The sequence below is a fragment of the Xyrauchen texanus genome, chromosome 12, assembly GCF_025860055.1.
Source record: "Xyrauchen texanus isolate HMW12.3.18 chromosome 12, RBS_HiC_50CHRs, whole genome shotgun sequence".
Classification (NCBI taxonomy): Eukaryota; Metazoa; Chordata; class Actinopteri; order Cypriniformes; family Catostomidae; genus Xyrauchen; species Xyrauchen texanus.
The window spans coordinates 33,207,528-33,223,391 of record NC_068287.1 but is presented as its reverse complement, the minus strand read 5'-3'; the positions used below and the strand labels follow the sequence as shown (position 1 = coordinate 33,223,391).

Sequence of the window (15,864 nt, the reverse complement as noted above, 5' to 3'; positions counted from 1 at the left end):
CCTTTTTTAGCTGAAACAGCCTTTACTTTAGCTTTAAAACTCATATTATTCCTTGCCATCCCAGATGGGTTTTCTGCAGAACACAGACAAAGATTTTTAGTAGAATATCTCAGCTCTGTAGTTCCATACAATGCAAGTAAATGGTGACCAGAAATTTTATGCTGCCTTTGTGCTTTTTGTACCTTCAAAATAATCCATAAGACTCCATTGGTTAAATATGTCTTCAGAAGTGATATGATAGTTTTGAGTGAGAAACAGATGAATATTTAAGTCCTTTTTTTACCATAAATCTCCATTTTCACATTTTGAAAGTGAAAATGGAGATTTATGGTTAAAAAAAGGACTAAAATATTGATCTGTTTCTCACACACACACCATTCATATTGCTTCAAAATACATTAATTAAACCACTGGAGTCTTATGAATTACTTTTATGCTGCCTTTATGTGATTTTTGTAGCCTCAAATGTCTGATAACCATTCACTTACATTGAATGGACCCACAGTGCTGAGATATTCTTCTAAAAAATCTTTGTTTGTGTTCTGCAGAAGAACGAAAGTCATTCACATCTAGGATGGCATGAGGGTGAGTAAATGATGAGAGCATTTTCGTGTTTGGTTGAATTATCCCGTTAAGATGAGTAATCAGATTAGTTGTTTCTAGTTTTTATGGTAGTTCCACCTTGTGAAATTCTAGCAGAGCAAAGCTTACAAATTGCATTTCTGCTGTCATACCCAATTAAAAAATAATTCAAATAATGGTTTGTATTGTTTTTTCACACAGCATGTTGTAGGTTAATTTTTTGAAAGGAAATGATCTGCCCTTATTATTGGCTGTTTTTAAACCTTGTCCAATTGTGCAAATAATTTTGTTATTGGCCGATAATGATGTATGGTCAATGCATCAGCGCATTTCTCATCTTATCCATCAGGATTTGGTTAGATTGTGAAATGTGGGCTATGAGATATTCCTCTCCAATAATCGCTTACGTTTCATCCATTTTAAACTCTTGCTTTCTTCTCCTCTGCCCAAACTCTATAGAATATTATTTGAAAGGCAAACTGAATATGGGCCCAAAGGATATGATAAAAAAAAAATCAACAGGGAGAGAGAAAGACTGCACAGCTTTACAGAACGAGGCCTTGAGTGTGAAAAAGTATGCGTAGGAGAGAGAAAGAACAAATGAAAGTGGATGGAGAGGGCAAAAAGAGAGAAAGAGAGAACAGCGAGCTCATCAAATCACATATTCATATTCAGCCCCAATCATGATGACACAACTGTGAGAGGGAGCGTGGAATCGTAGAGGAAGAAAAGGAGAGATTAGATAAGAGAAGAACAGAAAGAGTGAGTGAGTGAGTGAGTGAGTGAGTGAGTGAGAGAGGAGAGAGAGAGAGAGAGAGAGAGAGAGAGAGAGAGAGAGAGAGAGAATTTAAAAGAGCTAGAAGAGTGAGAAGATTAGCCAATGCAATTTTGTCTCAAAGCCTTTGTGTTTGGATTAGTGCTCATGCACACATGCCAACACACTTCTCATATGTACATTCAGTAGCTCTGTTCCAAATCCTAGTGAGCTGCCTATGAAAGCACACTTTTAAGGCATCATAGGCACACTTTTGACCCAATTTATATGGTTAGTTCAGCCAAAAATAAATATTCATTTACGCAGCACCATGTCATTTCAACCCGTACGACTTTCTTTCTGCTGTGGAACACAAAAGGAATGTTAGGGGATAATGCATTCAGTACCAAAATCTATCGATACAAAACTGTCAGTTAAAAGTTTATATTTTACCCAATATTTTTGTGTGCTATGCATTTGTATGATTTTTAGGGTGTCAATTCCAGAAAGGTGCCCTGCTGCCAGGCTGATGATCAGCTTAGCAACATGCTAACCCAGTACTCCCATGCAGAGCACCATTTGTGTGCTACAGTGTTGCTAATTACTGCAGAGCATTCCAAATCATTCATTTATGAGGTCCAATCTCTGTTAAGATACTGGCTTAGAAGGCAGCTGCATTTTAGATTTTGGAATTGTCAGTTAAATTATAGGATTTTCCTCACTGATGGGTTAATGCTTTCATTTAACAGATAACACACTCTCAAACTCACTCTGATCTCACACACATGAGAGTTTGAGCTAATTACTGAATGCTTTTGAAATGCTGTCCTGCTAAACCACACACACACACACACACACACACACACAGACTCTGATTGCCTGTTTTGTCATTAAGATCACAGCTGCAGGGACCAATCACAACTCTACATGCATGTCAGCTGTTATTAACCGCGTATGAGACACTGAAAATGGAAGAGGAGAAAGATGGATGGGAGGGGGTTTGGGAAAATTCTAGAGGAAGGGGTCCATTTTGTAACTGCCATTGAAACGTACTTTGAATGCTCTCACTGTCAGATGTCAAAATTCGTTTTCATCAAGCTCCCAGACATAGTAGGAACAAATTCTGATTTTCTTGAACCCTCTATGGTACGATATTGCCATAAGGCAACATGTCTTTTTCCTTTCTCACTATACAGAAAAAAACAATTGCATTGTTAGAATTCAAAGGACATCTTCAAAGAAACAAATTATATGCTGTTTTAAGCCACATGACAGCCAAATTTGATTTTCTCTCTAAGTTTCTTTCTGCGGAGACACGTGCTAAAGTGCTCCTCAATTTGAACACATTTACACTATTAAACACATTTGCTGCACCTTTGATAAGTTAAAAAGATGATGTTGTTTTTTTCACAGATCAACCGTATCTTAGATAGTTTACAGTAAATTGAGAAAATATGAATGTTGGCATATAGCAAGTCTGTACCAGAATGGGACTGCTCTTTTCCTCGTTGGGAATGTTTATAGATCTATATCTATGAACTACACTCACCTAAAGGATTATTAGGAACACCATACTAATACTGTGTTTGACCCCCTTTCGCCTTCAGAACTGCCTTAATTCTACGTGGCATTGATTCAACAAGGTGCTGAAAGCATTCTTTAGAAATGTTGGCCCATATTGATAGGATAGCATCTTGCAGTTGATGGAGATTTGTGGGATGCACATCCAGGGCACGAAGCTCCCTTTCCACCACATCCCAAAGATGCTCTATTGGGTTGAGATCTGGTGACTGTGGGGGCCATTTTAGTACAGTGAACTCATTGTCATGTTCAAGAAACCAATTTGAAATGATTCGAGCTTTGTGACATGGTGCATTATCCTGCTGGAAGTAGCCATCAGAGGATGGGTACATGGTGGCCATAAAGGGGTCAGAAACAATGCTCAGGTAGGCCGTGGCATTTAAACGATGCCCAATTGGTACTAAGGGGCCTAAAGTGTGCCAAGAAAACATCCCCCACACCATTACACCACCACCACCACCAGCCTGCACAGTGGTAACAAGGCATGATGGATCCATGTTCTCATTCTGTTTACGCCAAATTCTGACTCTACCATCTGAATGTCTCAACAGAAATCGAGACTCATCAGACCAGGCAACATTTTTCCAGTCTTCAACTGTCCAATTTTGGTGAGCTCTTGCAAATTGTAGCCTCTTTTTCCTATTTGTAGTGGAGATGAGTGGTACCCGGTGGGGTCTTCTGCTGTTGTAGCCCATCCGCCTCAAGGTTGTGCGTGTTGTGGCTTCACAAATGCTTTGCTGCATACCACGGTTGTAACGAGTGGTTATTTCAGTCAAAGTTGCTCTTGAATCAGTCGGCCCATTCTCCTCTGACCTCTAGCATCAACAAGGCATTTTCGCCCACAGGACTGCCGCATACTGGATGTTTTTCCCTTTTCACACCATTCTTTGTAAACCCTAGAAATGTTTGTGTGTGAAAATCCCAGTAACTGAGCAGATTGTGAAATACTCAGACCGGCCCGTCTGGCACCAACAACCATGCCACGCTCAAAATTGCTTAAATCACCTTTCTTTCCCATTCTGACATTCAGTTTGGAGTTCAGGAGATTGTCTTGACCAGGACCACACCCCTAAATGCATTGAAGCAACTGCCATGTGATTGGTTGATTAGATAATTGCATTAATGAGAAATTGAACAGGTGTTCCTAATAATCCTTTAGGTGAGTGTATATATATCTATTATAGATTCTATAGCATCCATTATACTACTGCAGTTATTTACTTAGTTGTTTGCAAGTGTTTATAGTAATATATTTGTATGCAAGCATAAATAACACAATTATGGTTTGTTTCATGTTTTAAGAAAATTAACAGTTATATTCCACAGAAACACCAAGACTAATATAATATTATGTAAGCAATATTTAAAGATAAATCCTAATGATTAACTAAATTTGAATAATTTTGTAATTTTTAAAAAAAAAAAATGTTATCCCCTTTTCTCCCCAATTTTTGTAATGCCCAGTTACCACTACTTACAAGGACCTTGTGTTGGCTCGGTTACTCACCTCTATCAGTTGCCTCCACTTCTGAGACTGTCAGTCTGCACATCTTATCGCGTGGCTTACTGTGCATGACACAGTGGAGACTCCCAGCATGTGTAGGCTCATGCTACTCTCCGCGATCCATGCTTACTACATGCCCCATTGAGAGCGAGAACCACTTAATCGCGGCCACATGGAGGTTACTCCATGTGACTCTACCCTTCCTAGCAACCGGGCCAATTTGGTTTCTTAGGACACCTGGCTGGTGTCACTCAGCACTCCCTGGATTCGAACTCGCAACTCCAGGGGTGGTAGTCAGCGTCAGTACTCGCTGAGCTTCCCAAGCTCCCCTTGTAAAAAAAATTACAATTTTCCATTGTGGTAAAGAGGCATATGGTAATTTTTCTCCCCAATTTTCTTTCTTTCTTTCTTTTTTTCTTTCTTTTTTTTTTTACTTTTGTTACTGGTGCTATTTTGTGTAAAAACAATTTTAAGAAATTAAAAAGAAAAGTAGATACTATAGAGGCCATTAAATTATTCTAGTTATGCTTAGCTTTAAAATATTTTATTAGCTAGAAAGTGTTATTTCTGAGTGCAATATTTATTAAGTTAATTTTACAAATGCTTGGAAACTCACAGATAAAGTATGAACAAGTGCATTATTTAAACTTCTTAATTTTAAAGTTGCACTCAGTATTTTTTTAATGTCATCATGAACTTACACTGACACCTAGATACAGCATTGATAAATGCAATAGTTTTCAGTTGTCAATGCATTGTATAAAGTTGCAATTCACAGTCAGGCATGATTGATTTAATTCCTGAGTGAAAGTCTGTAATAACAGTGCAATCACTGAGTAGTGTTGAGTAGAGAGTAGTGTTTAACTGGACATGCTATTCTAAAATGGCAGGTCCCATGAGGAGACCCTCTCCATACTGAATAAATCAGCTTTTATAAAGTTACTGATATGACTGGAGTCTTCATCTCATGTGAGTGCTCATGATTTTATACATATGTTTCAAAATAACAATTAATTTCTTTAGAAGTAAAACATTTTATATGAGGAAAAAATTACTGCGTGCACCTTTAATGATATTATGACTAAATCAGGATTATGTAACTGATAAAGAAAGTTGATTATTGTCCTAATGTTCAATTTCGTTCTCTTTGGAGTCCATCATTGCATTCTTTTATATGCGTGTATGTTTCACATCTCACATCCACAGGCTGAGAGTAAGCTGTTCAAAATGGAAAGATTTAGAAAGTGTGACTCAGATCATATTAGTCTATGAAGATCAGTTGTAAAGCCCACTGTGAGACAGATGCACAAACACACACCCATAGGGTGATGGGTACATAGTGTTACCCAAGGCAATTTTCTCCATTTCAATAATTTTCAGGTGTGAAAGAAAACCTACACACCCGTACACACACATGCTCCCACACACTCTCTACACATAATGTTCCAGTCTGCCCTGTTGAAATGAGCAGCATTGGTGGTCATCAGAATATGTTGTGTTTTTGAATGCTGGTGTCCTTTTTAACTAGCTTAACCAGCAATACTTCCTTGCTCAACCCAGCTTTACAATGGAGTGAGACTATTTTATAATCCACTTTTATGTGGATAATCAAAAAACTTTGAAACCATTTTTCTCATTTTCATTGTTAGCGTAGTTACTGCATTACAACAGATCCTCCACACACTCTAAACTGTTTTACTTGTTTAAATCCTGTGTTGAATTACTCAATAGAACTGCTACATTGATTGTAAAGGTCAGTTCAGTACTCTCTGGCGGCTCATAAATTCACAAGCACCCATTAGAGGTGATGTAGTAAAGTCATCCTTGGAAAGCTGTTAGGCTTTTATGACATGCTTTTAGCACAGTCTGATCAACATCTGAAATCACTACTGTGCATAGGATAATTTTACTACAGAATGTCATCACCGTTGCTCCACAGGCTAATTTGCTGCCAATTTGTCATTTAGCTAACACTTTTATACAAAGAAACCTAAATTAAAGTTATCACAAGGACAACCTGGGAAGATGTGCCTTGCTTGAGGGTATAACTGTGAGATTGCTTTTTTAATAGAAGCCAGATAGACTTTTACTAAACTTTTTTGAGTTACTTTTGCAGGGCTGACAGCTCTTCCTTATCCTTATTCCTTCGAATAGGAATTTTGTACTTAGGTATATGAGTCAATGGATTCTTTGTGCACATATTAGAGCAAGCAGCCTACCTGTGGCAGTAAAAACAGGATGTTACTATGTGGAAAGAGAACAGGACTGGTTGGTTCCGGGTGCTCAGAAAAACAGAGAGAGCACCTCATATTGTTTCTTACTGTCCAGGCTTTTGTGGCCCTTATCTTCTTGTTCAACAGAATATATCAAATAGATGGACACAGCACTTGAGTTTCAAAAGCAGGCTTAAATAACTGGTCAGGCTTAAATGTTCATCACATGAAAAGCAGTCTGTAAAATCTTAGCCTCAGTGTTGCGTGGACATCAACAGTCAGTCTGAATGTATTTGCGTTTGTATTCCTGTGTGCTGCACATTTGTACCAATTTAGATACAAGCCTGCAGCTAAATTATAGCTAGCAAGACATTCAGAAGCTTGGGCTAAAAAAATGAATAAATACATTTTTGCTTAATAGTGGCGCTTTTGTGAGCCTCTATCGCTGGCTAACTGCCTGCACTTATGGATTGTTTGATTGATTTTAGATTTTAGATTTAGATTGAAGATAGCACATATGCACAATGCATTTAGTTTACAACTGTCGACCAGATGGTCTATTGTAAGCTTTTTTTGTATGTGTGCCTGTTTGTGTTAGCATTTTTGTTCAAAATTGAAAAGGAAAAAATATTTTAAGTAAAACACCCATAATGTAGGGCTGCAAATTCATTGAAAAAAGAATCAAGATTGCTAGTAAAGCTGCTCCAACAAATTGTGAAGTGTAAATTACAGCAATGCATTTAAATGGATAGTTCACCTAAAAATTTTAATTCTCTCATCATTTAGTCATCCTCATGCCATCCTAGATGTCTAAATATTTTTAGAAGTATATCTCAGCGCTGTGGGTCCATACAATGCAAGTGAATGATGATCAGGCCTTTGAAGTTCTAAGCAGATAATGTCAACAAAAACATAATTCACAAGACGCCAGTGGTTTAATCAATGTCTTCATAAGTGGACCAGTTGGTTTTGGGTGAGAAAAGATCAAAATGTGACTCCTTCTTCACTGTACATATTGACAGCTGTCTCCTTGGCGATCATAATTTCAAGCTCTATTGTACTCCCTAGCGTCATCTAGCGCTCTGTGCATCTGTCAAGCACTAGGAAGTGTAATAAGCTTGAAATCATGATTTTGCCTAGAGACTGCAATTGCAAGATGTAAGGTAAAAAATTAGTTACATTTTGATCTGTTCTCACCCAAAACCAACTAGATCGCTTGAGAAGACATTGATTAAAGCACTGGAGTTTTATGGATTACTTTTATGCTGAATTTATCTCCATAACTTGAAAGGTCTGGTCACCATTCACTTGCATTGTACCACTGGACCTACAGATCTCAGATGTTCTTCTAAAAATCATAATTTGTGTACAGCAGAAGAAAGTTATACACATCTGGGATGGCATGAGGGTGAGTAAATGATGAGAGAATTTTAATTTTTTTGGTAAACTGTCCCTTTAAATCAACTTCCATTTCGTCAAAATGTTCTTTTTATGTCTATTTACATGACAGAAGTTATAACTTCCAGGTCAATGAGATGCACTGAGAATAAACAGCTCAATAGAGTAATTTGTTCAGGAACCACATTACACTGGTCACGCTAGGTGTTTTTTTTTCATGGAGCCAGTTCTTGGTTCTCAACCCTTTTAATAATCATGATTTCAAGGGAAATAGTTGACAATTATGATTTTTGTCATAATTGTGCAGGCACGACTATAAAGAATAAAACTCATCAAATATCAAAATTGCTCATGCATTTTTGTGTTATTGATGTGAAAGGCAACAGCAGTCTGACTCACTCTCTTTCTCTTTTTAGCTGCTGTCTGTGACTCAGACTCTGTAATGAGGGTGGATGATGCTCACTCCAGTTCGGTGGTCTTGACACCCATATCGGAGGTGTCATCTGCAGACCTGTGTGTCTCTTCCCCTCACTCCCAGCACCCAGACAGCATGCTGGAGCCCACCGGTGACACCTGTGAGACAGGCGCTCAACGGGACAGCCCTACAGGTGACACGCAGGTAGAGAAGGACCCCAAGAAGATCAAGCAACATCTGCACTGCCCCATCTGCAAAGTTAACGTCAACTCCACCAATCAGATGGAGGCTCACAATAGTGGTGCGTACCTTTGTGTTTGTATGAGTGTATAAATATTGACACAACATCCCTTTGTGGATATTCAGGGAAATCTTCATCAGAACAAAGAATTCGTAACTGAAAAAATAGTGTTTTTTCTATTCTTAAGATTAAAAAAAAATTGGGGGTAGGGTTACTCTATTTATAGAAGTCTATGTCCCATTTAGATAGCAAAGGAAACACTTTGTGATTGGATAAGTAATCAATGTCAATCTATCTATGTCATGTGAGTTTCTGTACCTTTCTATACAGGCACCAAACACAAACTAATGTTGGAGGGACAGAGTGTGCTGCCACGACGACGAGGGAAAACAATGTCATCTCGCCCCTCATGTAAAAGCAAGCGATTGGCCAACAAGGGAAGTGTAGGCGTAGCAACCAAGAGCTTCTACTGTGAAGTTTGTGAGATCCATGTCAACTCTGAGACTCAGCTCAGCCAGGTAATAATAACATAAAGGAACAGCTAGATAATTGTCCATCAAGGTACCCTCAGAAACCATCTTGAGTCCAGATATGCCATTTTAGACTATAGTAAAAATCCAACACCAACCAAACCATAAGCAGTTCCAATCCAGGGACACCATGAATATTGGTGGTTAACCGAGGAAGTCTTGTTGGTTAATATAGTCAGAAAGGCCATGTTGGAACAACAGTATCCCGTGTTGTGGACCAGCATTCAAAACACAAGATGCTACATTTTTCAGAAGGGAAGACCCAGCCTTTTCCATGATATATTGGCAAAACAAAGCCATTGTAACAGATGTATGTTTCTCCAACTGTCAGCCTTGGGTGTCTGTATGGTGCTGGGGGTTAAATTGTTGACGCCTGATTTCTAGTGCCTAGTTTGTGTTTTCTGATGAATATGAATCATCAGATTTCTCATATTGACATTGAAGCTACTTGGAAAATCTTGTGTGATTGGTCTGGTGTCAACTCAGACCTTTAGGACATGACATTTAACAATATTTCATGCTTCCCTTAAGCCGCCTCTGAAGTGTAAAGTAAACAGAAGATGCCTTTTGAGATACAGAGAGAGCGAGAGAAGGAGAGAGAGAGAGAGAGAGAGAGAGAGAGAGAGAGGGTATTAAAAGAGAGATATTGTTTTAAGTTTAAGGAACAGCTGCTGTTATTTTGTCTTGGTCCAGTATGAATTGTCTCACTCAATTGTCAACACTCCCCATCTTCAGTTCAAGGATACTACTTGTCATTATTTCAGGCTTGAAAATTTCTCCTTTATAAATACATAATTATGTCTATATTTGTTTATTCACTTTAGCACATGATCAGTCGACGGCATAAGGATAGACTGGCTGGAAAGCCCCCCAAGCCCAAATTCAACCCTCATGCCAAAAGCCAGCCTACCTCATCAGCATCGGTAAGCATACACAAGCAAAAAACCCAAAACACAGACACACGTTTACTAAGCTAACAACTGTAAATGAGCACATAACTTAGACTTGTATTGTTTTTATGAAAAGCTAATTATAAATACTATAGACTACCCTGACCCCTTGTATTTTTAGAAATAAATACAAACCTACATTTATTTATTAATCGTTTAAATGACATCCTTAAATGTCCATAAAGGGATTTTTTGTAAGATTTAACTCACTTCAAGGGATAAATTAGACCCCACACTGAAGCTAAGTGCATACATAAACACACATTCAGTTATATAGCAACTCAACTCTCGCTGTGTCTTGCAGCAGGGCATCAGATGGAACAGTTATGCAAGTGGTGCTGTGTCTGCAATGAAGAAAGTTATCAACCAATGCAATTTCTCCTCTCTGTCCTCACAGGTAATTGACAGTTATAATCAACAAATCTAAATTTATAGTTCTATATTTTTCCATCATTAGTTCGATTATGTCAATGCTTCATGGGATTGTAGTTCATTCCCTCATTAAAGACAGTTTTGAACTGAATTTTTTGGCTTCAAATCAAAGTTTGTAATGTTGTGATTCACCTCAAAGCTGATTGGTTTGATTCGTGAGTCACAACTCAACTAAAGGATTTATTCCGTTTGGTGCAGAAATTACATGCTTCAGCTTTTAAAAAAAAAGATTTCCGATATCTGTAGTTCTGCATTGTGATTCATTTTCTCTCTTTGTCTCTCTCTCACAGACTAAGCTGGTTCTACAGAAGCATCTGACTAAAAATTTGACCGCTAGCTTTCTTCACACCCCCATGACTCCACCCACCCTCTGCACTGTTGCAGCCAATCCGCTCACACTCCGTCACCCAGCAGGCACTGCTTTTTTTCAGACACCAATCCTCAGTCCCGCCCTCTTTCGGCCAGCACCCGGACCTCTGAGAGCCACGCACACCCCCATTATTTTTTCACCTTATTGATCACCCAAAATGAGAACAAACAGTCTTTCAACAAGGTTGAACATTTATGTGATTTAGTCTTACGATCTGTTCTCAGTGCTGACAGTTTGTGTACAAACTTTGTCTGTGCTCCTGCTCTCTCCAAGCTAATACATTCATACACACACATTCAGTATATAAACATAAACATGCACTCTCATAGTGTTCCCTATCATCCTCAAAGACTGTGCCCAATGTGGGTCACTCTTGAACTATGCAGCAAAGGAAGAGAGGTGTGTGTGTGTGTGTGTGTGTGTGTGTGTGTGTGTGTGTGTGTGTGTGTGTGTGTGTGTGTGTGTGTGTGTGTGTGTGTGAGAGAGAGACATAGTGAGAGAGAATCAGAGAAATTATAGACATGAATGGATGGAATCAAGACCCGTATATGGGAGGGGCCTCAAAGCAAACACCAGCCCACTATGCAGATGAGCACATGATTGACAGGATATTGTTGTAAGAAGGACTGATAAGGAAATGAAATTATTAGAAGGATATTTAGCTTTGCTTTATGAGATATTTATCATTATTCAGATATTAATCAGGTTTTTATTTTAGAATTTATTAGAGGAAAGACAATTTTAGAGACCTATAACTGCTTTAGCTGTTTGTTTAGTGAGGAAATGCAACATCCCTTTACTTGATGCGTCTTTTTTTTATTCTTTCTACAGTGTTTTCAAATGTTATTTGTCTTTTGTCGGTTATCATCTGTTTCCATATGCATAAGTTTGATGTTGGTCTGTGTATTCACATGTATTTTGAGGAACCTCATCTGACCGACTTTTCCTACTAACACAAACCTCATTGGTCTGTCAGTTTACAGATGCGTAGTCTTTCCATCATGAGTAATGACAGAATAATACTGAATGTGAGTCTAATAGGCAAAGGTGACAATTTTGCACTGCAATGCTGTAATTCAAACTCACAGACACACTCTCGCCCACTCACACACTCCCAATCAGCGCCCCAATTTTCTCAGTGTTGATGCGTAGATTAGGTGATTTGAGATTGCAGATGCACACACACATACGCAGAAAATCTCCGATGAGATGATTATGGTTGAGTCACAATTTGACGTGGCCTTTTATGTCCGCATATTTTGTTCTCAGTATTCCCTCATTATGATCTTACAAAGGTCAGCGTGCCTGTCAAAATCTGCCCGTGTCCAATCTTGATTAAGATCTAAACCTGCAGTGTGCCAATAGTTTGTGTATGTATGATCCAAAACATAATGAGTTAATTATTCCTTTGTTTCTATTCAATTGATGGAAAAGCATTTTTAGTTTTGATTCCCAAAGTTTCATTGATTTAGATGTGGAGAGGATCCATTGCCAAAATATAATCACTTTAATTGATGTCAGTGAATACATCAATACATACTCTTGGAAGGCATTTTTGATGCAAGGACATTTTTAAGATTATGCTTGCACAATGCAATCAAAACAATTAATTTAGAAATATACACAGATGAGCAAAATTTTATGGCCACTCAAAGGTGAAGCAAATTAACATTGATCATCTCCTAACAAGGCCACATCAAGGTCTGGGTAAATTAGATGGCAATCAATCAGTTCTCATAGTCAATGTGTTCCATCAGGGAATACCATAGCAATGAAATGGTATACCCTGATGGCAGTTGCCTCTTTAAAATGGATAGTGCGCCCTGCGCGACCTCCTTGCACCCTGCGCACATTGTTTTTAGAACATGATGAAGACTTCAAGGTGTTACCCTGGCCTCCAAATTCCCAATCCGATTGAGCATCTGTGAGATGTGCTGGACTAACAAATCCGATCCACGGCAGCTCCACCTCGCAAATTACAGGGCTTGAAGGATCTGCTGCTAATGTCTTGGTGCCAGATACCACAGGACAACTTCAGGGGTCTTGTAGAATCCATGCCTCGGCAGGTCGGTGCTGTTTTGGCAACACACGGAGGACTAACAGCATATTAGGCCATAATGTTTTGGCTCATCAGTGTATAAAAACACAATGATTACAAGTATACAATGCCTTGCGGAGGTATTCACCCCCCTTGGTGTTTTGTTGCATTACAACGTGGAATTAAAATGGATTATTGGGGGGTTGTACCATTTGATTTACACAACATGTCTACCACTTTGGAAGTGGAAAATATTTTTTTGGTGACAAACAATAACTAAGACAAACAAATTTTGCCCAGTCTTCAAGACAAAACTGCTCCAGGTCCTTCAAGTTAGATGGGTTGCGTTGGTGTAAAGCAATCTTCAAGTCATGCCACAGATTCTCAGTTGGATTGAGGTCTGGGCTTTGACTGGGCCATTCCAAGACATTTAAATATTTCCCTTTAAACCACTCCTGTGTAGCTTTAGCAGTATGTTATTTTCCTGCTGGAAGGTGATCCTCCATCCCAATCTCAAATCACTGGCATACTGAAACAGGTTTTCAGTATGCCAGTGAGCCACCACTATGCTTCACTATGGGAATGGTGTTCTCGGGGTGATGCGAACATTTGGGTTTGTGCCACACATAGCATTTCCCATGATGGCTCAGAAAGTTCCATTTTAGTCTCATCTGACCAGAGATCCTTCTTCCATGTGTTTGTGGTGTCTGTCACATGCTGTTTGGTGAACTCCGAACGTGTTTTCATATTTTTTGCTTTAAGCAATTTAAGCTTTTTTCTGGCACTCTTCCAAAAGCCCTGCTCTGTGGAGTGTATGGATGAAAGTTGTTCTATGGACAGATACTCCCATCTCGGCTGTGGATCTTTACAGCTCCTTCAGTGTTATATTTGGTGTCTTTGTTGAATCTCTGATTGATGCCCTCCTTGCCTGGTCTGTGAGTTTTGTTGGGCGGCCTTCTCTTGTCAGGTGTGTAGTGGTGCCATAGTCTTTCCATTTTGTTATAATGGATTTAATGGTGCTCCATGGGATGATCAAAGTTTGGGATTTTGTTTTTAAGCCAACCCTATGTATACTCCACAACTTTGTCTCTGACCTGTTTGGAGAGCTCCTTGGTCTTCATGATGCTTGCTTATTGGTGTTGCAGACTCAGGGGCCATTCAGAACAAGTGTATTTTTACTGATCTCATTAGACAGATCATGTGACATTTCAACTAATTATGTGACTTCTGAAGTTAATTGGATGGACCAGATCTTATTTAGGGGCTTCATAGCAAAGGGGGTGAAAACATATGCTCTCACAACTTTTCAGTTTTTATTTTATTTGTTTAGGTATTTTTTTATTCCACAATTTTGTTAGATCTGTTACATGAAATAAAAATAAAAATACATTTTAATTCCAGGTTGTAATGCAACTGTAACAAATTTCATGATGGGGTGCAAGGAATAAGTGGAAGGCTGCGAAATTCAAATCAAAAATGTACTTTACAAAACAACACTCTCTTTCAGCGGAGTATCAATACACACTCTCTGTGTGTGTGTGTGTGTGTGTGCGTGGGTAGCTCTCTCTCCCTTCACTGGCGTCTGGTTCGCGCTTAAAACCCTTCTCCACTCTCACTGCAATGACAAACAGCTGTTAGAGGCAATTATTGCCAGGTGATGAGCCTTACAGTTCTCTTATCCTGATCTTGCTCTCTATTCTTAAGCCAGCGCTCAACCATGCCCCCACCACCACTGCAACAAAACAGGAAAAACACCAAGGGAGGTGAATACTTTCACATGGCACTGTACTATGGCTTTGTTCACACTGCACACAAATCCGATTTGGTTTTTAAATTAAATCTTTTACGAGTGACATTTCGCAAGTGATGGGATCTGACCTGTTTGTTCAGATCGTGTTGTCAATATCCATTATATCTACATTGGTTGATATAGTAATAATGTAAGATATTATTAAGGCACAAAGATATTTTCTTATACAACAACTGAGAGTAGCTGTCAGATAAGGAACTTGTTATGCATGTTATGCATTCATGCAAATACTGTCCAAAACTAGAGGTCGATCGATAGTGGATTTTGCCAGGACTGATACCTAATTTTTGGGAAAAGGCTGATAACCGATTAATCAGCAGATAATCTTTAAAAACAAATCTGAGAATGTTACAACATTTTCTTAGACGACACAGACATAGAGGCCAAAGTACAAAATGAATAAAATCCCAGATTTAGTTTATTTTTTAACTGAAATCACAATAGATTAAAAGAATTATGCGATTGGGTGCACAACATGGGACTTTTAACACTAAACAAGCCTGAAACACACCAGGGACTCTTATTTTGAAATGACAGAGACTTGAATGAGCTACAATGCTTTATTTTTATTAAAGCATTACCAAATCAAGCTTTATATAGCCTATGTATTATTGTTATTCACAATTATTGTGAATAGTTGAATGACACAATGTGCTGATGAGGCATGTTTCCATATAGTCACATTTGTCTTTGCATGCTCTCGCTTCATTTTAAAGAATGCAATTATCAGAGAAACACAGCAGAATTTAAAAAAACTATCGGCATATTTAAAGCTACTTTCGTCACCAGTTAAACAGTAAAACCGATATATCGGTCTACTTCTATCTAAAACAGCTAAATCATTAATGAATTCAATATTCATTACAGTTTGTCAAATAGTTTGCTATATGAGGAAAGATTGTGCAAACATTATTGACAATATTGCATACTTTGCAATGACGTTTTATACACGGCACAGCACGAATTATGAAAACAGTACAGCCACTCCCTACACGCATACTACGCAGTCTGCGTAGGGCACCAACTCCCTAGGGGAGCATCATCTT

At 38.6% G+C, this 15,864-nt stretch overlaps 1 protein-coding gene across 1 annotated transcript in view; it reads left to right on the top strand.

Annotated features, from left to right (window-relative positions):
- LOC127652637 (zinc finger protein 385D-like) overlaps positions 1 to 11,363 on the top strand; it is a 151,467-nt gene extending 140,104 nt beyond the window's left edge. Inside the window, exons 6-10 of the mRNA XM_052138897.1 lie at positions 8,449 to 8,748; positions 9,019 to 9,206; positions 10,043 to 10,141; positions 10,473 to 10,565; positions 10,891 to 11,363. Of these exons, the coding sequence (XP_051994857.1) occupies positions 8,449 to 8,748; positions 9,019 to 9,206; positions 10,043 to 10,141; positions 10,473 to 10,565; positions 10,891 to 11,118 (908 nt within the window). The 3' untranslated portion in view covers positions 11,119 to 11,363. The remainder of the gene's footprint in view (positions 1 to 8,448; positions 8,749 to 9,018; positions 9,207 to 10,042; positions 10,142 to 10,472; positions 10,566 to 10,890) is intronic.
- The last annotated feature ends 4,501 nt before the right edge of the window (positions 11,364 to 15,864 follow it).